The following is a 25209-nucleotide window of genomic DNA, read 5'->3' on the forward strand; positions in this document are numbered from 1 at the left end:
ATGTACACGTGTGTGTGTGTGTGTGTGTGTGTGTGTGTGTGTGTGTGTGTGTTTTGTGTAACAGCCTTGGTTGTATTGGAACTCGGTCTATAGACCAGGCTACCCTCAAACTCACAGAGCTTCTCCTGCAGAGAGCTGGGATTAAAGGCCTGTGCCACCACAGCCAGTATTATAATTTTTTTACTTAAATAGTTATTTAGCTTAGTGTATGTGTATGAATGTTTTGCCTACGTGTATGTCTGTCTACCATGTCCATGCCTTGTGCCCATGAAGGCCAGAAAAGAGTTGTGTCCCCTAAAACTGGAATTATAGATGGTTGTCAGGTGCCACCAAGGTGCTGGGAATCAAACTAGGGTCACAAAAAGTGTTTCTCACTACTGAATAATCTCTCCAGAACTCCATGATATGATTTTAATATGTTCACGAGCCCAGTAGTCTCATTCACCCTCCTAAATTTACAGGGTAGCACTCTTCCTGCTCCCAGGAATACTCACTGTTACTCTGTGCCGCACGGTCGTGTCAGGTCGTGTCAGGTGCTGTCTGCTTGCCCACCCAGGAACACAATCATCCTCCCGCCCTCAAGATGGAGTCGAAGCTGCTCGTAAACGGACTAGCACAGCCTAACTGCAACAGTGCGCATGAGCCGTCATGCCTGGCTTGCGATCCTCTTAATGAGGAAACCAGGATGGCTAGTTCTAGCTTTGTCCCTTAGCGGACCACAGCAGATGCTAGAGCTAGCCTCTTGAGGTAGGACGGTAGGGTTGAGAACGAATGATGCCGCGTGGGCGGTGACCATGGGAGATAAACTATCATGGAAGCAGGCGGTGGGGCAGATGATCCTGCATGCTTACAGCAATGGACCCTCCAGAATATCTGTCCTCCAACACGAGCTTTGTAACGAGTGAAAAGTCTTCAGCCTAAAGCAAGTTTTCGAGCTCAAGCTTTTGACAAGTTACAGAGGTCCTCTTGTCCCCCGTTTCTCTTTTCTCTTATATAAGAGAGTCAGAGGTAAAATAATACTAAAATTTAAGGAACCATCTTTTCCTGACTTTCTTTTTTTCTTTTCTTTTTTTTCCGGAGCTGGGAACCGAACCCAGGGCCTTGAGCTTGCTAGGCAAGCGCTCTACCACTGAGCTAAATCCCCAACCCCTTCCTGACTCTTCAGAGCATGTAGTGTATCTGGGGATGTAGCTCACTCCGCAGAATGCTTGCCCAGCATCCTGTGTTGGACCACCGACACTGGGGAAAAGTATATATTTGTAAGTTCAGACCAGCACGGGCTACATGAGCTCCTCTCTCAGAAAGAAAGGTGTTTGGAGGGGGGGGGGGCAATACAAGGAGACAGGAAGAAAAGAGAAAGTATATATCTTTCGGTATGTATTTATATACTAAAACGTCTTACTCGACAGGGACTTGAATCCTGTCAGGCAGCTTGATACTTAGACTCCTTCATAAGGCTCCTTAATTTCAACACCAGGATGTGAACACCAGGAATAATTTAGGCCATTGAAGCAAGGCTTAAATATATAGAGGCAGTGGGGCTGGAGCGATCCTGACCTTGCAGAAAGACAGTTTAGTTCCCAGTACCCACAGGGCCTCTCGAAAACTGCAACTCCAGTTTCAGGGGAATCTAATGCCCTCTGCTGGCCTCTGTGGGTTCCTACATGATATGGTAATCCCCATAAATTCATACTCATAAATCATATATAACCTTCAACACAGTCCACACCTTCTAATACACAACCGTGACAAAGATATCATGCATTCCAATAATAAATGTTAATATAATGGAGCAGAGGCTTCTCTGGGTGAATATTTTTTTCCAATCCTCTTCCTCTAATAAGGAAAAGACTGCACAACTGTCGTAATGCTTTCAGTAGAAACTATAGTTATATTAACAGTATATGTTACAGCTGTTACCTCAGCTGCACAGATCACTCCGAAGACATGCTAACTCCAAAGGTCTTTCCATGTTGTTGCGGTTGGCAACGTTTTACTACGCTCCCTTAGGCCTACTTTCCTTGCAGGCATTCTAACCACTGCCCACTCCCACATTCCATTTGTCAGCTTGAAGCAGTCAAAACAGTCTCCATCCTCCAAACCGTACTGCAGCTACAGTGACCTCTTCTGAGAGGGGGGATTGAAGGACCAGGAGGTAGACAGATTCTGGACAGAAGAAGATAGAGAAATGGTCCATGGTCCCCAGCTCCGGGAAAAAAAAGAAAAAGAGAAAAAGAAAAAGAGAAATGGTCCATGGTCAGTTAATAAAGATCACTAACGTTTTCCACCTCAGTCAGAGGATTGAAAGGTTTTTTTTTTTTTCTCCCACCAGCAGGGACCTATCTGACTGACTGGTCAAGGATGACAAGGTATGTTCTAGATGTGTCCTAAACTTGTTTACTGGAAGCTGTGGGCCAGACGTCTTCCCTTTCTTTGTCTAAGTTCAATAACCCAAATTTTTGGGAGAGACTTCTCCCGATACAATAGAAACATGTCCACTGGAAGCTCCAGATCCATCAGCTTCCCTATGTTTGCCTAAGGTAACCAAGGTTAGGGGAAAGGAACACATCCCAGACCACCAAAAATACCTAAAACTCTCATCCTCCAGAGGAAAAATAGTTTCAATCGTCTGTATGCTTTACTTTGTGTGTACGTGTGTCTGCATATGTCTACATGGGTCTTTGTGTGTGTGCATAGGTGTGTTGTACTGTTGCTGTGTGTGTGTGAACCTTTGTGAGCATTTGTCTGTACAAGAGAGAGTGAGGAAGCTCATGCACAGTATGCATGTGCCTATTCACTATATTTTATTCTTCTCTCATATATTACATGCCAACCACAGTTTCTCCTCCCTTCACTCCTCCCAGACTCTCCCCTGACACCTCCTCTTGATTTATTAGGCAAAAAAAAAAAATATATATATATATACACACACATACATGTGTATACACACACACACACATACATGTGTGCACACACACACATATATATTTGTTATGCCCAGATCTTGAGGTCCCCACAGACCACCAGGAGTCAAACTCATATGGAAAAGTAAAAAGTCTTTATTCAAGCTCGAGCTCAGACCCTCCAACCTCTCCAGCAGTGGAAGGTGTGGAAGGTCCTGAGCTGGTACAAGCCTTGCCTATTTACCATGGTACCATGGGTGAGGGACTTTCCAACCTGGCAGTTAGATAATTGGTTGACATTTGCTTGGTGCACTTCTATTAGCTAGTAATGACTTCAGCTTGGTGTGAACGATGGTTGCTAGTCTAGTCGATCTACTTTAGACGTTAGGCACTTTCTCCTGAGGACTGATTGGTTGTTACCGAGAGCAGAGTGGCTATTTGCCTAGAGGATTCATGATTGTTATCAGAGCGACATGGCTCCTGGAACAAGTTGGGGTTTTGCTAATAGCTGAGTTCATGCAGAGGGCAAGTTAATCATAAAATGGAGTCTGATAACAAAAAATGGAGTTTGTAATGTTAAGCTGGGCCCTTCCACATTAAAAAAAAAGATAATTATAGGGCTGGAGAGATGGCTCAGCGTTTAAGAGCACTGACTATTCTTCCAGAGGTCCTGAGTTCAATTCCCAGAAACCACATGGTAGCTGTAATGGGATCCGATGCCCTGTTCTGGTGTGTCTGAAGGCAGTGACAGTGTACTCGCATACATGAAATAAATAAATCTTTAAAAATGGTAATTATAGGGCTGGAGAGATGGCTCAGCGTTTAAGAGCACTGACTGTTCTTCCAGAGGTCCTGAGTTCAATTCCCAGCAGCCACATGGTGGCTCACAACCATCTGTAATGAGATCTGATGCCCTCTTCTGGTATGTATGAAGATACCTATAGTATACTCATATAAATAAAATAAATAAAATCTTTAAAAAAGAAAAAATGATAATTATAGAAGACATATTTATTAAATATGGATGTTTGGTATAAGAGTTCCAAAAGAACTGGGATGGACAATTTTTTTCTTTCCTTCTACTGTGTGATTCTGGGATTTGAACTCAAGGCAGCAGGCTTGGAGGCAAGCCATCTTAACATGTTGCTTGCCTTTATGTCCATATCTGAAAATGTTTTCTCTGTGCTCTTGCTACAGCTTCAGAGTTTCAAGTCTTACGTTTACTTATTTAAATTGATTCTAGTAGGACTCTAATTTTTGTCTCCTGCATGTGAGTTACCAGGTTCATTTCTTTTCTCCAATGTGACACTTTTAGCAAAGGTTAGGTCACTGTACCTGTGGATTTCTAACTTATTGATTTACATTTCTGTTGTTATGCCCTTCTGCTTTGGATACGAGGCCTCCATACTTAAGTTTGACATCAGGCTCTGTGATTCTGTCAGCACTGTTCATTTGGCTCAGGCTTGCTTTGATCATTTGAAGTCATTTTGCTTCCATATAAATTTTAGAAGTTTTCCTATTTCTTTGGATAAGTTTTCTATATCATTGGAATCTTGATATGGATTATATTTGATCTGTAGACTGCTTTTGGAACATGGCCTTTTTCATAACATTGGTTCTGACGGTGTGCCCAGTCCTGCTTGACCATGTGTAAGGGACAGCATGACATGGTTCCTGCCCCTGGAACAGAGGTCAGATGCTGGTTCAGAGCAGGACAGCATTCTGGAGAACTTTGCCCCCTTCTTTCTTTTTTTTTTTTTTCTTTTCTTTTTTTCGGGGCTGGGGATTGAACCCAGGACCTTGCGCTTCCTAGGCAAGCGCTCTACCACTGAGCCAAATCCCCAACCCCTGCCCCCTTCTTCCGGATGTATACCTCCTCGTCAGCATCTACATGGTTTTTATTAACAGACTAGACTAATTTCTTCTCAGTCATCTTGCTGGCCATTTTAACTTTTTGATACAAAATCCGTGAACCTGGACCTCAGCCTTGGTGAGGAGAAGTCCATGTTGTTGAACCCAAGCATAACCACCACCCTTGTTCATGGGCCTGTTTGGGCAATGACAGGGATGGGTGGGGGTGGGGTGAAGGTTGGCTTCTATGCATAGAAAGATCATAGTGTCTACTCCACTATCCATTTGATAATTGAAGTCCTCCTCTGCTGACATCGCCTTTGGGTGAGCACCTAGTGAAACATGGTACCTTCGTATCCTCTGTCCATTTGGAGAGATCTATCCCCAAGCGTCTCTCTCACCAATTTCCTAGTCATGGTCCTTTCCAAGTTCCCAACTTCCCAGCCAAACCACTGGCCACAGACCATGACCAGTGTGTAACCACTCATCTGGACATATTCTTTCTAAGCCAGATGCATGACTGCGTGCATTGCCCAAGGTTCTTTCCCCTACAAAGATTTCCCTTCGCCATTTCCTTTAGGGTTGACCCAGAAAAGGCTGTAATGCTGCACCTCTATCTGTTCCACACATCACACAGAACCATCTGTAAACCAGGACCTCCTCTTCCACAGTCAACCAGCCATAGGGCACACCCCCTGAGGTCACTGGTGTGTTCTGGGGCAGGAGACATTTAGAAGGAATAGAAAGCAGAGGCTGTTGGCTCACTTCTTCACCTGTTTGTGCTGTCAGACCTACGTGAGTGAGCCTGGTCGTGTATATTCACCAAGCCTTCATGCTTGAGTGGCAAGCACTTGACCAAGTGACCTATTTCCTTGGCACCTGTTATTTACCTTTCTCCACTATGCAATTACCTTGGTAAAAGGTCATACATCCCCCGAGGAAAGGACAGAAGAAAGATCAACAGTAAAACTTTTGGTACCAATGTCCTTCCTCGATAGGACCCAGATTTCCCTTCATTTGAGTTCTGGAATTACAAACCTGCTCAAGTCTATACATTGGTTGAGGGGCCATAATCTCTTGTTGCTGTCAACCAAGATATTCTTCCCTCTGCTTGTTCTGGAATCTTTCTGTTTATATGAATCAAGCAAGAATTTAATAGTGGGGGCTGGTGTGGCCTTAGAAAACCCTAAAATAAACCATTATTTACAGCTAACCTACAACCTCTCATTACTGTGTCTCTGGCACACGAGTTTTCCCTGTGGAATTTCAACAGAAAGAAAAGCTTTTGGGCAAAGAAGAGGTCCATCAGAAACTCTTTTTGACTGTGCCCCTGTCTTTCCCAGAAAACAGGACTCTTTCTTTGGGGGTTGTGGACCTGTACCAGGCCTCCAGATCTTAGTACAACTGACTCCATGATGGGAGTGCCATTCAGGCTGTGAAACTCAGCATGGAGACAGCACCACCTGCCAAAGACAAAGACCCAATTAATCCATCACAGTCCACAGTTCTGGAAGAGTCTCTAAATGTCCCAACCTTGCTTTTTGGCTTCTGTACTTCTGCTTCTGACTACTGTTCTTGTTAGATGAACTACGCCAACCCAGGATATGTTTGTTTTGTGCTTAACATCTCACCCTGAGAGAAGCTCCGAGCTACAGCAGGATTCTGAACACCCAGTGTAGTCACCGCCAGCTATTGGCTTAAAGCCATGTCCAAGCAGTCTTCTCTGGTGACTGTCCTACAACGGAAGAAATGCCTATGCCCTTACCCTCTGACTGGAAAGGTGCCTTTGTCTTTACATCCCCTACTGGCTCCCTCACTCCCCACAAGGACCCAGGGCCTGTCACTAAGCCTACTGCAATAGGAGCTGAAGGAGCCATGCAGCCTGTCCTCAGTCTTATGAAGATGTGTTCCTTATTCTTCGGTTGTTCACTGCCGTGCCCACAGAGACCTAAAGGCTGGCAGGATTTTGCTATTGTCATTTCTATGGCCCATCACCAGTTTTCTATATGTAAATGCTTGTCCTATCTCCCCTGCCCAGAATATGAATCTCTGAGATAATCATGTTAAAAAGCAAAGTGCCTCGGCGGTGCAGTTCAAGAGCCCTCAGCACCAAAGGGCAGCCGGAAGAGAAAGATTGGGCGTTGTCTTGCTGCTGATTGCTTCGGACCGGAATGTGGCTTTGTATGTCATAACCGACAGGACATTACGGCGGAGACCTGGCAGAGATGCAGGAAACTCCGGCAGGCGGAAGAAACTGGAAGGAGGAAGAAGGGAGGTGGAGCTCGAAGCGTGCGGTGAGAACCACACGGGAAGACAGAGTGGCAGAGAAGTCAGGATGGGTTAGTAGCTGAGAGACTGCCCCAGCAAAAGGCCAACAGCTTTAAACTCTATGGATGCCTCCGTGTCTTACTAGACCTCGAGCGCGATCACGGGAAAGCTCCGAAATACGGGCATCCTTTTGGGACTCGGAATGGGAATAGCAGGGCTGGAGGTTTCCTTACATCGATTAACTTCTGTGTCTCACAACTCCGCGAGAACATTAAAGAAAGTTCAGATCAATCTGATGCCTTTTGTGATCAACTCTTTAGCCACCACGGTACTCCAAAATTGGAGAGACCAAGACCTCTGCATCCCACGAAGGATCGCACTCCCTTCCAGGAACGCTGCGAACAGATTGATTCAAAGTAGGGTCCAAAAACTTAGGTACCAGGCATAGAGAATTCCGGAAGCCTTCTGTGTATGGGCTCTTGGTTCCCTCCCACTTTGGCTCGTCTTTACTCACTCCCTTCCTCTTTAGTGTTCTGGAACTTATATGTTTACTGTCCTTTAAACTTCTTTTAAAGACTTATCTATTTACTTTATGTATATGAGCACATTGTACCTGTTTTCAGACACACCTGAAGAGGGCATCCTATCCTATCATAGATGGTTGTGAGCCACCATGTGGTGGCTGGGAATTGAACTCAGGACCTCTTAACCCCTGAGCCATCTCTCTAGCCCTTAAACGTTTCACAGAAGTTCCTCCTGGCCTGCATCACTGCCACTACCTGGTTTACCACGCGAAATGATCTTCTTTCAGAGTGACTTCAGACCTAAAGAACCTTAAAATGACAGCCCCTACATCAATGGGAAGTAACCAGATCAAAAGTGCATTCCTGGGGCTGCAGAGATGGCTCAGCGTTTAAGAGCACCGACTGCTCTTCCAGAGGTCCTGAGTTCAAATCCCAGCAACCACATGGTGGCTCGCGACCATCTGTAGTGGGATCTGAAGACAGCGACAGTGTACTCATACACATTTTTAAATAAATAATATTTTTTAAAAAGTGCACTCCCTTATCCTTTGTATGTAAAGGGTCTGAGATAAAGGAAAAATCCTTCCAAAACCAGGACCTGAGACAGGCCCAAGGCGTCAGGAAATTTGCCACGCATGGAGTCTGGAACCGGCTGAGGTTCCCCACCACCACCATGTGCGCTGAGCCCAGAGGCTAGAAACAGGCAGCCTGACTTAGCTCCCCAGCCACAGTTTTGGACAGCAGAAAAGCCGAGCTCTCCCCTCCCTACTTTCAACTGCAAACACTTTCTCAAAGCCTGCACTGTCCTCCTCCCTGGAACACAGAATGCATCTCAGGGAATGCTGCCTCTCACCCTGATGGAGGTCTGCTCTGGCCATCTGAGGTTGAGTCTTTATATTCCTCTCCTGGTGTCCATTTACAAAGTCTGTTACCTATTCCTACCTGCTGTGTCTGAGGTTTTTCTTGCTTTGTTGCTGTTGCCATTGTTGTTTTTGTTTTTCCTGCTTTTTAATTCTTAAAATCAGCAGAGATGAATCTGCTCAAAACTCCTAGACAGGAACTTTTAGAACTCTTCCTCACTGACATTGACACAAACCAAACCAACCCCTAAAAGATAGGCAGGTGTGTCAATTGAGTTGCAGTACCCACCCACCCTCAATTCCCACCCCATCCCATCCCACCCCACTCCACCCCACCCCACCCCACCGCCTGGATCAGAGCAAAGAGCAAACAGGCTGAAGTGGCTGACCAGCAAACTACAGATCTGCCTACGGGAAATGGAGAGATGGAAAACCAGAGTCAAGCCTCTGAAAAGAAGCCAAGTACAACTAAGCATCCATCACGTCTGTCAGCGGTCCCTGCCTCACTTCTTGTACAATCCAGAGGAATATCTTTATCAACTATTTTGTAAATTCGGGTTTTTTAGTAGCTCTAGAAACATTTTTAAAAGGTGAGGGAATCCTACCTCATCTCATTTTTTAAAGTATAAATTATTTTTTAAGAGGTTAAATAGTGGGCTGGAGAGATGGCTCAGCGGTTAAGAGCACCCGACTGCTCTTCCAGAGGTCATGAGTTCAATTCCCAGCAACCACATGGTGGCTCACAACCATCTGTAAAGAGATCCGATGCCCTCTTCTGGTGTATCTGAAGACAGCTACAGTGTACTTATATATAATAAATAAATAAAAAAAAAAAAAAAAAAAACAAGAGGTTAAATAGTGGGGCTGGGGATTTAGCTCAGTGGTAGAGCGCTTGCCTAGCAAGTGCAAGGCCCTGGGTTCGGTCCCCAGCTCCGAAAAAAAAGAAAAAAAAAAAAAGGAAAAAAAAAAAAAGAGGTTAAATGCATACTAAATGGCAATTGGGGTCTCCGTTGTGCATTTGTATCTGGAATATTTTCAGTTATATCTGGTCCTGTGTTTCTAGTAGAACCATTTTGTAAGAAACCAGTCTTTGGTCCTTGAACTGTCGGAATTGTGGCACCTGTTTGTGGTCATGGCAGTCTGTTTTCCTAACAGTTGTGATAACGCAGTGAAAGATGGAGATTTTGAGTATGTTCTGTGTGTGAAATAAAATGGTGAATTGGTGGAACTGAGGATTATGAGCGTTTGGTTGTTACGAGAGGTCTTAGGGAAACTTTGAGGCTGGAGCATCACTATGATAACATTTAGCTCTTCATTTGCACACATGAACACAATGTGACTCTTTTGGTACGTGTGATAAGAACTGGAATGTCTGTGTACTCTGTTCCTCAACCAATACAATCTCAGTTATGAAAGAGGAAAAAAAAAAAAGAGTGAGAGAGAGCAGGCTGAGCAAGCCAGTAAGCTGCACCCCTCAATGGCTTCTGCATCAGCTCCTGCCTCCAGGTTTCATCCCACCTTGAGTTCCTGTCTTGACTTCCCTTGGTGATGAAGTGTTGTAGCAGTGTAAGCTGAATGAACTTTCTCCCCAGCTTGTGTGTTGGTAATGATGTATCATCACAGCAATGGAAACCCTAAGACACATTGGCAGCTGCTCCAAGGAGACTTTGTATGTCCATAGAACAATGTTTTTAAAGGAAGAAACTCTCACAGCTAAACTCTTACAGTTAAAGAAACCTAAGTATAAAACGGGCAAAAGGCAATACGCATACCACTTTTGCCAAAGACACTATAAGGATGGCAAATGAGACCACAACAAACAAACAAACACTACACCATCCTTTCCTTTCATTGCTGCATCTGCAGCCATGAGTTTGCTCAGGCTACAGGAGAGGCTTGCCTCTATGTCCTCCACTGTGGTAAAAAGAAGGGCTGGTTGGACCCCAATGAAACCAACAAAATCGCCAATGCCAACTCCCGTCAGCAGATCAGGAAGCTGATCAAAGATGGCTTGATCAGCCGGAAGCCTGTGACTGTCCATTCCCAGGCTTGATGCCGGAAGAACACCTTGGCCTGACGGAAGGGCAGGCATATGGGCATAGGGAAGAGGAAGGGTACTGCCAAAGCTCGGATGCCCGAGGAGGTGACTGGGGCTGAGTCTAGCTGGCTGTCTATGCCTGTCATCCCAATAAGACCACTGGCCGAGAATCAAGAGACCTTTGGTACACAGATACTTATGCCTTTATTCCATATGCCTTTATTCCATGACTAGGACAGACAAGTCAGACTCCGTAGCCCATAGATTCCTAAGCTTTGATGGGAACATTTATTTATTTTTTTTAAATATTTTATTTTTTATTTATCATATGTGAGTGCACAGTAGCTGTCTTCAGACACACCAGAAGAGGGCATCAGATCTCATTACGGATGGTTGTGAGCCACCATGTGGTTGCTGGGATTTGAACTCAGGACCTCTGGAAGAGCAGTCAGTGCTCTTAACCTCTGAGCCACCTCTCCAGTCCTGATGGGAACATTTAAACTTTTCCCAAGAAACAGGGTTTCTCTGTAGCCCTGGCTGTCTGCTGTCCTGAAACTTGCCCTGTATACCTCAAAACCAGAGGTCTGGCTGCCTCTGTCTCCCAAGTGCGTACAATATATATATATATATATACACATATATATACATATATATGTATGTATATATTGTATATGTGTATATGTATAAATATTGTATATATATAAAAATTTTCACACATACATATATATGTATGTTCTTGTTCTGTTTCTTTTTTCTAGACAAGGTTTTTGTGTGGCCATGGTTGTTCTAGAATTCACTCTGTAGACCAGGCTGGCCTTGAACTGAGTTCAGCTGGCTCTGCCTCCCTAGTGCTAAGATTAAGGAAGGCACTGCCCTGCTGCCCAGCTACATTTAGTTCCTAAAGGAATGTATGAACTGGCCACTACGTTTGACAGTAGCACGGAAGCAGTGGCAGACCTTAATCCCCATGCTTGGGGGGCAGAGGTGGGTGGACCTCTGAGTTCATGGCCAGTCTGCTGTAGAGAGCAAGGTCCAGGACAGCAAGAGCTGTCCTCTTTTAAGGCTGATAATTCTGGGCAGCCAAACATGGTGGAGCATGCCTTTACAAATCCCAGCTCTGGTGTATCAAAGTTCCAGGAAATTCCGGGCAACTCAAAAAACTCTCAGCAAAGAAAAACCAAGGTCAAGTCAAGACAATGGATCAAAATTCTGACTTTGAATAGTCTCTAATTTACCTACAACTTTAAAACCCAGACACTCTCAGGTCTAGGAGATAAAGCATGTTTGTACTGTCAAGGTTAATAATATTTGTCAGCCAGGCCTGGCAGTCCACAGCATCAAGGAGGCAGAGGCTGAGTTTGAGGACATACAGGGTTACATAAAAAAGCCCTGTCTTTATAAGAGGAGGAGGGGGAGAAGGAAAGAAAAGAAAGAAAAGAAAGAAAAGAAAGAAAAGAAAGAAAAGAAAGAAAAGAAAAGAAAAGAAAAGAAAGAAAGAAAGAAAGAAAGAAAGAAAGAAAGAAAGGGAAAATCTCAACCCTTGGGCTGGAGAGATGACTCAGGTTAAGAGCACTGACTGCTCTTCTAGAGGTTCTGAGTTCAATTCCCAGCAACCACATGGTGGCTCACGGCCAGTAATGGGGATCCGATGCCCTCTTCTGGTGTGTGTGAAGATGTTTCCTCAAGGCAGAGCTGTCAAAGTGGGTAGTCACTACACTTTCGTGTTTCCTGTTCTTAACCTGTTACTTCAAGATGTGCAAATTTTATTAATCTCCTACCTAAATGACCAAAAGCACAAAGACAAAAACTATTAGTCCTACGCCCTTTCCTAGTCCTATGACCATAAACCACTTGTCTCCCTTCCAAGGTTGGCTTTGCCCATCTGGAGAATTAGCTAACTGATATCAGAATGGAATTAAAACTTGAAAATAACATTCCTTTAATTGGTCCGGAGTATGTTACTCGGGATTGAAATTTCCCAGGGAGAACCGTCCAACAATTCAATAACTATGCATAGATACCACATTTCCCTTTTTATTTGTGCATGATCTACAGCGCTGGAAATAACATCGGGGAATCATGTGTGTAAAAACTGGAGTGCATTTCCTAAGTCTGTATTATTTTTTCAGGACACAGTTTCTTTTCCTAACAGCATTGCCTGCCCTTTATGGATCAGGCTAGTCTCAAACTTAAGAAATCTGCCTATCTCTACCGGAATTATAGGCTTCTACCGCCATGCCTGGCTCCCCAAAACCTGACGTACCTAGAACTACGAGTTAATAACAAAACACCTACCTCCACCCATGCAAGCTCCAATACATATAAAATACAAAAATACATATACTCTAGACTTGCCATCTAAATGGGAAGTGGTTCAAAACGTTGTAACTTAAACAGTTGGAATCTCTAGCACTCACATGAAAAAATAGCAAACATGGCCCATACACCTCTACTCCTAGGGGTAGAAATAGGCTTAGGAGATAGCTCATTGACTCCCAGCACCAACATGGCAGCTGGCAACTATTTGTGTAACTGATCTGATGATCTTCTGGCACCTGTGAGCACCACATACACACATGGTTTAAGACATCTATTCAGGTAAAATAACAAAATACCTGCTCCAAAAGATGTCAGTTTTTCCTCTCTGGCTCTTTATGTGCCCCACATGCCCACATAGGCTCAACAAACCCAAAGCCTTTTGTTAATTTCATCTTTTAAACCCGTTTTATAACCTTTTTGGTTTCTTTTAAGCATGCCGGGGATCAAATCCTGAACAGACTTTATACCTCAGTCCACGGCTTGCTTTTTAGGGACTAAATCTCAAACATTTGGAAAGCATTTACCCATGTTCAAATGTTGACTGACACACATCATTTACAGGATGCTAATGAGTGGCTCTCAACATTATGTTGTGAACAGCTGTGTTATGATCCTGAAACATAAAATTTCTGTTGCAACTTCACTACTAGTTTTGCTGTAATGAATTATAATGTAAATACCTGGTTTCAAATGGTCTCAGGTGACCTGTTAGGGCTGTGACACCTTCAACAAGGGTCTCAACCCATAGGTTAAGACAAGCAACTACAGTACTGTAGAAACTTTGCAATGTTCTTCTAAGAACTAAAACCTAGCAACTTCCTACTACTGGGAATCAACATCATCCTACAGATGGTTCTTGCTGTCAGTGAACTACAATGGCCTGACTCACCTGGCAGCCGACTTGAATGTACATTAAATGATTAATATGGACATTTTACATTCACTATCCTTTCCAGCTGGTTATTGGAACACTTGACCTTCCAAGTACCTACATTTAGATTTAAATCCATTTTCTTGGCCAAAATATGAATTAAGTGACAAAATCAATATCATTGCAACAATGAATTTTCTTCATATTAAAGTCAGCTAAATGAGAAAACAACTGTTTCCTATTCTGCATTTACTGACCATAATGAACAAACCAGTGCTTACACACCTGCATGCAATTGCCAATATATACCTCTCAACTAGTTTTACTTCTTTCAGCCAGGTACAGGAGTGTGGAGGTAGAGGCAGGCAGGTTTTGAGGCCAGCCTAATCTAGTTTGTTCAAGGATGGCCAGGGGCATACAAAGAAACCTCATGTCAGAAAAAGAAAACAAGGGTTGGAGAGATTGCTCAGTTGTTAAGACTGCTCTTCCAGAGGTCCTGAGTTCAATTCTCAGCAACCACATGGTGGCTCACAACCATTTGTAATGAGATCTGATGCCCTCTTCTGGTGTGTCTTAAGACAGCTACAGTGTGTTCATATAGAATACATTTTTTAAAAAAACAATACAAAATCATCTCTATTCCAACTATATAATGTTTAATGTGTCAGTGTCTGTCTATATCTGTGTAGCATTTACACACCTGGTACCTGCTGCTGAGGGAGAAGAGGGCATTAGAATCCCTGGAAGTGGAATTACAAGTGATTGTTACGAGCCAGCATGTGGGTGCTGGAAATTGAACCCAAGTATGCTAAGCCAAACATTTTAGAAACCAAAATACCAAGGCCAACAGATGGTTTCATGAAGTGAAGCCTGAATCACCAGAAAATTGCCCTATAATTAATGTTATATTCGGATAACACTCAAGTAACAAACATGACAATTTTGTCTTGACCTCAGTACGGCCAGCAATAGCAGTCTTCATACTACAGACAGCTCATCTGATAATTCCTAGGAACTCTCCTTCCATTACACCCGTCCCAGTTTACAGACACTTTCTAATTCTCTGTTTTACCAGCTCTCTGTAACAACTAGAAATCAAGCCTGGAGAGATGGTTCAGAAGTTGGGAGCAGTAACATCCTGAGTTCAAGTCCCAGAAGCCACATGGGGGGGGGGGGGGGACATCTATGATGGGATCTGATGCCCTCTTCTGGTGTTTGAGCACAGCTACAGTGTACTCATGTCCAAAAAACAAAACTTAAAAAAAAAAAAAAGAAAATCCTTTCAGCCTCCCACCTCTTTTATAAAAGAAACTAGAAGTCAACAAATCTTACAAACATTCTGTGAACATTTTAACTTGACAAGTTTTAGTATTAACTCATTTCAATGATCCCAGTAAAATACACTTAAACATAAGGTTCCAAATAGTTTCCAAAATATAACACTACACAGCACCAGCAATCCGAGGCCTGGGATGCCGCCCTCTTCTGGCCACAGTGGGAATCTGCATGGCACTTAATGTTTGTTCCTCCTCTTAAGATTGAGGATCCTTATTCTTTTGGTGATACAAGCTATGCATGAGGTACAGAACCACATTCTCTAGTTTTTAGAATTCTCGAGGGCTTTCTCCAGGAATGCAGTCACCTGAATAAATGTAATAGGCAATTCCAGAAAATAGACACTCAGTTCTGAAGTAGCTGACTCCCATCCAGCATGCTGTAAACACCATAGCTTCTAGCAGTGTATTTAAACAGGTTTTATTAGCACTTGGACCTCTGATACTTTCTAAAAACATCTAGCCAATTCCTCAAAGAGTTAAAATTCGGGCTGGAGAGATGGCTCAGTGGTTAAGACTGCTCTTCTAGAGGTCCTGAGTTCAATTCCCAGTAACCACATGTTGGGTCACAACCATCTGTAATGAGATCTGTTGCCCTCTTCTGGTGAGTCTGAAGACAGCAACAGTGTGTATGCACACACATGAACTCTTGAAATAAACCAGTCAAAACTCAAGACAGTATCAAGATTCTGGGGACAGGGATGTCCTAGGAAGCCACAATAAAAGCCATTTTTGTATTGTGCATACTGGAGCCAAGAGTAGCTCCTAGATAAATCTCTACTCAGTATTATCAGTTACATATAATACTGAGTATTATAATAATGGGACTTTTGCCTACAATGCATAGTATGAAAGCACAAACTTGCACTATATGCTATATACAGATTAGGGTCTGTATATATAGAAAAGTCTGTGTGCTATACAATATAAACACACAAGCCCCAAAGTCTGCTTATACCTTTAGCCTTATAATGTTGAGTCTTATACGAATCAAGAAAAGGGGTAAAAGCTAAGAGTATTTCACATGAATAATAACTCTCACTATAGTCTCAATTCTTAGGAAGGCAAATGCTGTATAAAACAGTAAAGACAAATGCTTTCCTATTTTGAGTAACTCTTGAGGCATAGATTGAGAATCCAATAAAGGAACCTGGGTTCTAAACAGTAACTGAAACAATCAAGCACTCCATTGCCAAAAATATTTAAAATTAACACTGGTCTCAATATGACTTTTATTCATATATATATATATATATGTATGATAACTCAAGAAAACTGCATTTAATACAACCTAACGATTTGTGGAGGTTGTTATTAAAAAACTTAAGTAAATAATTGTAATTAAAAAATTTTCTTTCTTTCAAATTCCTGGTTTAATAAGGAATTGTTTATTTTTGAGAAAAAGATCCCAAACATCAGGCTGTTCACAAAAATAACCCATGGTATAACTTTAGAAAACAAATATTAAGACTATAACACTATTTTCCTGTAAGATGCATTTGACATGCCAACCCCATTCACAAAAATACATGGTTCCATTGTGTAGTAACAGTCCCACTCGTGTGAGGGAAAACACACGCCTCTAATGCAAAGCTGCTCTCAGGGTTACAAGTAAAGGAGATGCCTCTGCAGTTAGGGAAGCGACTACTGCAATCGTGAACGGGAATAACTGTACTCCCTGCATAACGAGAGATTATTTTGGAGACAGTTGATAAAAACCATACAACTTTTTATTGTTAAGTCAAAGAGGTATCAAAATTAAAGCAAAACTTACAGGGTAAGACTTAACAAAACTACTAAGGAGCATCACAGGAAGTGAAAATGGAACTAGGCGCAGGGCAATTATGAATTAATGAACACAGGAAGGATAAGGAGGGAGAACAGTGAGAATGTGCAGAAGATTCTAGGGGAGAGGATCTGGTGTTACTTTGATCTCTCACAAGCGCCTAGGTAAGTGAATAATGGGTTAAGATTTCTAAGCTCCACTATGTGCTTAAGAGTCATCCTCCCCATTGGCGCTATCTCTGTCATCTTCTCCTTCCTCAGGCTCTTTTTCATCATCCTTCAACTCCAGCTGTGAGGAAGAGACAAGTAAGGTAGAGTTAGAGGTACTCTTCTCATCCCTGAGCCGCACCACCCCATCTTTCCTTCTTCTTTCCAAAGGTGATCAACCACCTACCTGGTCATCCCCCCGATCTTCATTATCGTCATCATCCAGCAGGTCGCCCTCCTCAGCAGAGTCATCTGCACCTGCCTCAGACTCCATTTTCACATTAGTCTCATCTTTCTTCACAGAGGCACTGCTCTGCTCCTCTTCAGACTTTTCATTCTTCATTTCTACTGGGGACGAGAAGGACAAGTCTGTCCAGGGGCAAGTGTTGCCCACAGGATATAGACAATTCCCATTAATCATCAAAGAACAAAAGTAAAGTTTACCAAATTAATTAATTAATGCCCCTCCCAAACATCCTAATTTTGCATATGCACTAAACCATTTGGGTTATCGGAAGATAACCCAAACATACTTGAAATAATTGAAAGACCATTACCTGCTTGTTTGCTTTGTTCTTTTTCAATTTTTTCCAGGCTTTCCAGCAGAGAATCCACTTTTTGTTTTATCTGAGTCAGCTCCTTTTTAATGGCCTGAAGGTCATCACCTTTCACTGTAACAGAACTACAATGTTAGACTAGAATAAAACATCTTATTTACCAGTAAATGAAACTGTTCTCTTAAAGCTACTGGGTGTCTTTGAGTTCTCAGAACCACAGGGTGAAATGTTTTTCTAGTAACTACACAAAAAGCTGAAAGGATATAACAGAGGCACCAACTCCAATAGTAACTAGACCATATCTTTAGTCAGTAAATGATTTAAAAATTAAAAAAATAAAAAAAACAAACTATGTCTTACAGTATCACTTTAACTTAAACATGTATTGTCCTGAAAAAATAGCATTCTATGTTCGCTTTCTGGGCTTTCAACACTAACATACTGCATTATGTCTACCAATACAGAAACCTGACGAGTATGTGCTAGCTAAATTTAGTTCTTCAACATTAACATTGAAAAATTAACCAAGATATTAAGCATAGAACACAGACTCTAACACTTACACAACACTATACTTCTCTTTCCTCCTCCTCCCTCTCCCCCTCCTCCGTTGATGTTCTTCGGTAAACAGGCCAATGCCTAGTGTTGCCGTGCTCTCCATTACAGGGTACAGGTGGTTTTTTTTTTGTTTTTTTTTTTTTTTTGGTTCTTTTTTTTCGGAGCTGGGGGCCGAACCCAGGGCCTTGCGCTTCCTAGGTAAGCGCTCTACCACTGAGCTAAATCCCCAGCCCCACAGGTGTTGTTTTAAGAGGTTAACAAACGTGTTATCTGTGTCCCTGCCTCTGTAATGCAGGGCTTAAAGCCATTACTACTCTGGCTCCAACTCTTCATTTTTGAGGAAGTGTGAACTCATTGATTTTGTAAGGTTAGGTGGCAGGCAGGTGCAGGGCTATTCCTTTCTCAGCCTCCCAAGAGTTATAATAAAAGATATCTAAGATGCTCTGCTTTATACATATGCTCAGGATCCAAGGGTCTTACCCTTGAAGCAGGAATTTTTTTTTTCTTTTTCTTTTTTTCGGAGCTGGGGACTGAACCCAGGGCCTTGCGTTTTGCTAGGAAAGCGTTCTACCACTGAGCTATAAATCCCCAACCCCTGAAGCAGGAATTTTACCAACTGAATGTCTCACAGATCCCTCAAGTTCACGCTCTAGTTATGCCAACTCTAGTAATTACCAAAACATAGGCAGGAGAGTAGCTAAGTAGTTGAGTTTGCTAGTTTACTATTTTTGCAGAAGTTCTCAGGGAAGTTCAGTTCTCACACTTGCAACTACAGCTTCCGAAGAACCAATACTCTCTCTGAACTCAACACTGCCCCCCCACATAAATATAAATAAAAACAAATTGGGAGGTGGTGTGTGCTGCATAAAAAAGCACTAAGCCAGGAAAAAAGAAAACAAAAAACAGCTTACACTTTCCAGATTTGGAAGAAGATCCCCGTTGTCCACTCTTTGAATTGAATCCACTTTTGCCCCTTCGTGAGGTGTTCCCCGACACACGCTGGCGTTTGGAAGGCACCACAGCTCGAGCAATGGGAGGAGGAGGAGGAACACGTGCTGGGTAACTGTACATCCTGTTGGGTTAAAAAAAAAAAATCAAAGTGAAAAATTAACTAAAGATACAACCAGAGCTTAACAACAGAATTACTAGTTTTCTTTTGATGTCACATTTAAAACTTATCTTGATGAAAAATGCTCCAAAGAGAAAGACTCCCCCTCACGCGTACACTCATAATAGGCTTGACTAGACTTTGAGTCACCAACACAGCATCTTTTCACCTACTTTATATAAAGGTGCCTGCTACCAAGCTTGGTGACTAGAATTTGTGTGATTAGAAACACAAAAGGTGGGGCTGGAGAGATAGCTAAGCTATTAAGAGCACTGACTGCGGGGTTGGGGATTTAGCTCAGTGGTAGAGCGCTGCTGCCTAGCAAGCACAAGGCGCTGGGTTCGGTCCCCAGCTCTGAGAAAAAGAAAAAGGAAAAAAAAAAATTGAAGAGCACTGACTGCTCTTCCAGAGGTCCAGAGTTGAATTCCCAGCAACCATATGGTGGCTCACAACCATCTGTAATGGGATCTGGTGTCCTCTTCTGGTGTGTCTGAAGACAGTGACAGTATACTTATATACATAATCAAAGAAAAAAAAAAAACAAAAAAAAAGAAACCCAAAAGGTGACCTGTCTGACACTACTTTCCCCTCTACACGTAAGAGTCCTACCATAATTGTGTGAACATCTTATTGCATGCTTGTTTCAGTATTTATTTAGAGGCATGAATGCTACTTGGAGGCCAGTCAGAATAATTTGTGGGAGTAATTGAAAAATTAAGTGTTACATGTTATTTTCTCTACTATAACCAATTTTGTTCCCATTTCAGTTTCATCAATTTCTGTGGGACACTTTCTGTAGGCACTTCTTTCGAGTATAAACTGCCTGAAAATACCTGGAAAGGTCCTAATACACTATGCATTAACAGTTCTACATACAGTCTCCCAGCACAGCCAGCACTTTGCCCCCTCCCAAGACAAAAACAGAACAGAACTAAACAAAAACAAATCCAGAAGTTACAAAAACTATGCCAGTCACTCTTAATCTGAACTATCCTGGATAGAGACTGAAATTTTTTTTTTTGGTTCTTTTTTTCGGAGCTGGGGACCGAACCCAGGGCCTTGCGCTTCCTAGGTAAGCGCTCTACCACTGAGCTAAATCCCCAGCCCCAAGACTGAAATTTCTTATTTGGAAGTCACGCATTCATTTTCTAAATTTGCTTGTAGAAATACAATTATGGGGTTGGGGATTTAGCTCAGTGGTAGAGCGCTTGCCTAGGAAGCGCAAGGCCCTGGGTTCGGTCCCCAGCTCCGAAAAAAAGAACCAAAAAAAAAAAAAAAAAAAAAAAAAAAAAAAACCATAATATAGGTCAACCAGAAGTGTATGATCAGAAAAAAAACCTCCAAAATATTCTACTAATCATCTCTTTTCTGTGTAACCACTTTAATACATACAAGCCAAGAAAATATGAAAACTTAAGGCCCCTTTCTGCACAAACAGTAATGTTTCAAACCTAGTATGTTCTGTAATCAAGAGTCTCTTCCGCTTTCTTCTGCTTTAGTTTGTTTCTTTGCCAGAAGTTGCCATCTTTCCCTACCTCAGCTCTTTGATTGCTGGTATTACATACATTCCAATATTCCAGTGTCATTTTTGCCCAATTCCTGTCATGTGAATTACTAAAGCTTATTCCTTACTAACACATTACCTAGAGGTTTGTGAGCTCTACATATGCAAATAAGTGTAAACTGAAATTTTAAAATTGTATTTATTAAAGATTAGAGTATTTGCAAATTACTTGCTAAGTGATACAGTTTAATCCGTACTCAGTTAAAGTATTGAAATAATCTAGAGAAAAGTTAAAGTATGGAATAGAGGACTAGAGTTCTGAGGTACTACAGAAGGATACACAGTTTTATATGAACCACCACTCATCTACATAATAGGCTTCAGTAGTCACACGGAGCTTAAAACCAAACACCTCACCAAGTAATGTTAAGAATGGTAAACGAAGGGCTGGGGAGATGGCTCAGTGGTTAAGAGCACTGACTGCTCTTTCAGTGGTCCTGAGTTCAAATCCCAGCAAACATATGGTGGCTCACAACCATCTATAATGAGATCTGGTACCCTCTTCTGGTGTGTCTGAAGACAGCTACTGTGTACTTATATATACTAAATAAATCTTAAAAAAAAAAAAAAAAAGAATGGTAAACGAGTCTTTGAAAAGTGACAAAAGCCAGGTGTAGAGGTAGATCCTCTAATCTCAGGAGACTGAGGTAAGGAGGATCTTGGACAGATCTGGGCTACATGAGACTGCTCATATCAGTAAGAACAAATCAAGACCAAAGTCTAAACAAAGTCAAAACAAAGACCAAGTCTAAACAAAACACACATAACAAGGTCACAGTTACCTTATACATTTTAGAAGCCTTCAAGAAGTATAGTGGTTTAGATTAAGACATCTATACTACATACAAAGAGAAGTCAATGACAGGCTCCAATATATGCAGGAGCAACAATGCCGATTATAGGCCTTCTGGAATCCTCCATCTGAATCTACTTTTCTCAATTTTTATCGAAAGCTAAACATGAAAGGCATAAATGTAAATAGGCATCAATGATATACTTAATGGAAGAAAAATTTAAAGTCTTCATGAAAGGCTTTCAAGCCATGAAATAATCTAGGCTACTGTTGAACACCAACTTCATTATCATATCCTGGCTTTTACCTCAGACCAAGGGCTAAAAAATTTAACATTGTTAGAGAGATGGCTCAGGGGTTAGTCAAGAGCACTGACTGCTCTTCCAGAGGTTGAGTTCACTTCACATCAACCACATGTTGGCTTACAATCATCTTCTTCTGGTGTGCCTGAAGACAGCTACTGTGTAATCATATAAATTTTTAAAAAATTTAACATTACTTATGTATGTCTCATTGTCCTTTATAGGTGTTAGATCTTTTCAAGAACAGTGTTCATTCCAATTTAGGGGTGAGGGGCTGGGGATTTAGCTCAGTGGTAGAGCGCTTGCCTAGGAAGCTCAAGGCCCTGGGTTCGGTCCCCAGCTCCGGAAAAAAAGAACCAAAAAAAAAAAAAAAGAGTTGCTTACTCAATCCCAATTTAGGGGTGAGACAAGGTATCAACTAGAATCTTAGTAACCAAACTGAGGATGCTTTTATCTCAATCCTTAAATGTTGACTTGCGGGCTGGAGAGATGGCTCAGCGGTTAAGAGCACCCGACTGCTCTTCCAGAGGTCATGAGTTCAATTCCCAGCAACCACATGGTGGCTCACAACCATCTGTAAAGAGATCCGATGCCCTCTTCTGGTGTGTGTGAAGACAGCTACAGTGTACTTATATATAATAAATGAATAAATCTTAAAAAAAAATTAAAAAAAAAAAATGTTGACTTGCAAGGTTGCTGTTGTTTTAAAGCAGGCGGCAGTGCTGCCCTTTAATCCCTGAGGCAAACTGCGAGTTCAATGCCAGCTAGAGCTAGAAACATTGTCTCTAAAAACAAATAGCCATGAAATTGTAACATTAATGACCATTCATTCAGCCAAATTAAAAGGTCTCTTTCACTTATACAGCTCACCAGGCGAACTACAAAGAAACAGGATTAACGTTAGTGCAATTTCACTAATAAATGAATGAGCCTCAGAATGACTCATCTTGGTTACTGTAGAGGTTACAGGACTTTGCATTCTGTACATAAATCTTGGCACCCAAACTGCATACTAAGTGGCATCTAGATCAAGGGTAAATTAATGATAAATAAGTTCTATACTGAACACAATTTTTGCCAGCACTCCTGTGTCCTAACTAGATAATTCTTTCAGCTCCTATTATGAGGTCTCTTGCTGCTTATATCTTCCAAATGTTTCCTCATCACCCCTACAGTCAAGAGTAAAAGACATGCAATTCAACTGGATATGGTGGCACACACCTTTAATCCCAGCACTCAGGAAACTGAGGCAGGAGTTAGAGGTAGGCCTTATTTGTAAAGTTAGTTTCGTTACACGCAGGGCTATCACAGAGAAATCCTGTCTCGAAAAATCAAAAGATTTAAAATATTAATTTAAAAAAATTCTTGAAAGACAGACAAATTTAATACAGTGTCTCCTAGGGAAATATTTTGATTACTTATTCTTTTTTTTTTCTTTTTTTCGGAGCTGGGGACCGAACCCAGGGCCTTGCGCTTCCTAGGTAAGCGCTCTACCACTGAGCTAAATCCCCAGCCCCCTGATTACTTATTCTTAAAACTAACATCTAGAAAATACTATTAATATAGTTAGAATCTGAGGTGTGTTTTCAAACTTGATAAAGAAAACATATGGATTAAAAGTTGTGGGGCTGGGGATTTAGCTCAGTGGTAGAGCGCTTACCTAGGAAGCGCAAGGCCCTGGGTTCAGTCCCCAGCTCCGAAAAAAAGAACAAACAAACAAAAAAAAATAAATAAAATAAAATTAAAAAAAATAAAAATTCGTAAAATTCTGTCAGCCATGATGATGGTATACCTAAAGCCTCAAAACCTTTAAGAGTTAATAGTTAATAGAAGGTCAGCATAGCCTACTGAATGAGTTCCAGGTCTACACGTGCTATATAGTGTAAACGAAACACAAGGAGGAAAAAGAATATTATAAATAAAGCTAGGAACGGTGAATATACCTCTAATTCTAGTTGCTGGAAGGTGGATATAAGAGCTTAATATAACAATAGAGGAAGTATCTTCTGTCTGTAATAATCTGATGATCTGTTGATTGGGCAGGAAATAGGAGGTAGGACAGACATCCAGCAGGCAGAAAGGATTTTGATAGTATGAGACACAGAATTGCTCAGAAAGATGTGAAAACGGACACATGGTTATGATCTAGTCAGAGAATTGCCTAGCTATAAAGCCAAGGTATTTGTAAATATATTGAGTATGAGTCGTACTTAGGGACCATGAAGCTGGAAGAACCAGGAACAAATCTATACAAAATAAAGTAAGTCTGTTTGTGATGCATAGCTAATGTACTGTTTCCTGTCAGAAAATAAACTGCTTTGACTCTCCCTGCTCTAGCATATTTGCAATGTGCTTGATCTGCTGATACACTTTATTGGTGGCAGACACTTGTCACTGATTTTGTAGAAAATTAAACAAGAACATGAAGTTCTGTGAATTCTTTCTTACATCTTCTTCAACAAGCTATATTTGATCAAAAGTGTACGTACCATTTGTATGTCCAACACCTTAGTGGTAAAGTATTAATTTTACTTCGGTGGAAAGCAGCATTTGAAACATGTCATTTATTACTTGAAAAGGAAAAAAGTTAGTGACTGGCTTTCTAACTAACCAACTAAATAAATAAGCCTCATAAATACCTGTCATAATAATCGCGTTGAAAGTCATAGTCCAAGTCAAATGAGGAACTGAAAGATAAATTTCAAAAAGATTATTTTGGAGCTGCTATTAATTCAAAAGGCAGGCGGGGTGAAAACAGGCCAAACAAACCACAACAAATAGATCAGTAGATTAGCAACAGATAATCCCCACTCATTCAAACAAATCATTTGCCTTCCATGTAATCTTAGACACTGGACATGCAGTGATTAACTTAGCAATACGGAAGAAACAATACAATTGCCACACCACAACTGCCCTTCCTTATTTTCCAGCTTCCTAGAACATAGCAAATTCCTCATTTTATACTATACACACAGAGAATTATTCCTAAACAGCAAAAATCTCAGAGCTAGGAAACAGAACAGAGAGGGAAGTATGCTAACACAAGTTAATAAGAATTACACTTTTGCACATAAAGCACATTGCATTAACCCTCCCCACATCCAGAAAACACAGAGAAGATGCCCACTGATGGACACAATGCAGTTATAAATAATAAAGTTCCGGACCTGAGTAGAGGGGACGGAGAAGGGTGTTCTGGTACTGACCCGTACATCTCCGCTGCAGATCGTTTCACACCCGCTTTTCCTCGGTTCACTTTTGGCTCTGCAGCCAGGTTAATATCTGGAAAAAAAGAAAAACAAAGTCAAATAGAATTTAACAACAACATAACCAGGTTGGAGACATGGCTCAGCAGTTAAGAGCA

General features: G+C 41.7%; 1 protein-coding gene and 1 long non-coding RNA gene across 35 annotated transcripts in view; both read right to left on the minus strand.

Annotated features, from left to right (window-relative positions):
* The window catches only part of LOC102553296 (uncharacterized), a 29122-nt gene extending 20429 nt beyond the window's left edge, over positions 1-8693 (minus strand). For 2 of the 3 annotated variants that reach the window (XR_005493938.2, XR_005493937.2), the window contains exon 1: positions 495-8693. This is a non-coding gene — a long non-coding RNA (uncharacterized LOC102553296). The remainder of the gene's footprint in view (positions 1-494) is intronic. The other variant, XR_005493936.2, reaches the window with a different exon arrangement.
* Positions 8694-16317: 7624 nt separating this feature from the next.
* The window catches only part of Hnrnpc (heterogeneous nuclear ribonucleoprotein C), a 29682-nt gene continuing 20790 nt past the window's right edge, over positions 16318-25209 (minus strand). For 7 of the 32 annotated variants that reach the window (XM_039093121.2, XM_039093119.2, XM_039093118.1 and 4 more), the window contains 6 exons: positions 25052-25127; positions 24482-24529; positions 18987-19147; positions 17518-17631; positions 17148-17329; positions 16334-17042 (listed from right to left, as the gene is read on the minus strand). In XM_039093121.2, the coding sequence (XP_038949049.1) occupies positions 16962-17042; positions 17148-17329; positions 17518-17631; positions 18987-19147; positions 24482-24529; positions 25052-25127 (662 nt within the window). In that variant the 3' untranslated portion in view covers positions 16334-16961. Of the gene's footprint in view, positions 17043-17147; positions 17330-17517; positions 17632-18986; positions 19148-24481; positions 24530-25012; positions 25128-25209 lie in introns of all 32 variants that reach the window. The other 25 variants (XM_039093111.2, XM_039093109.2, XM_039093108.1 and 22 more) reach the window with 8 other exon arrangements.

This window comes from Rattus norvegicus, chromosome 15, assembly GCF_036323735.1.
Source record: "Rattus norvegicus strain BN/NHsdMcwi chromosome 15, GRCr8, whole genome shotgun sequence".
In the NCBI taxonomy this organism is placed as follows: Eukaryota; Metazoa; Chordata; class Mammalia; order Rodentia; family Muridae; genus Rattus; species Rattus norvegicus.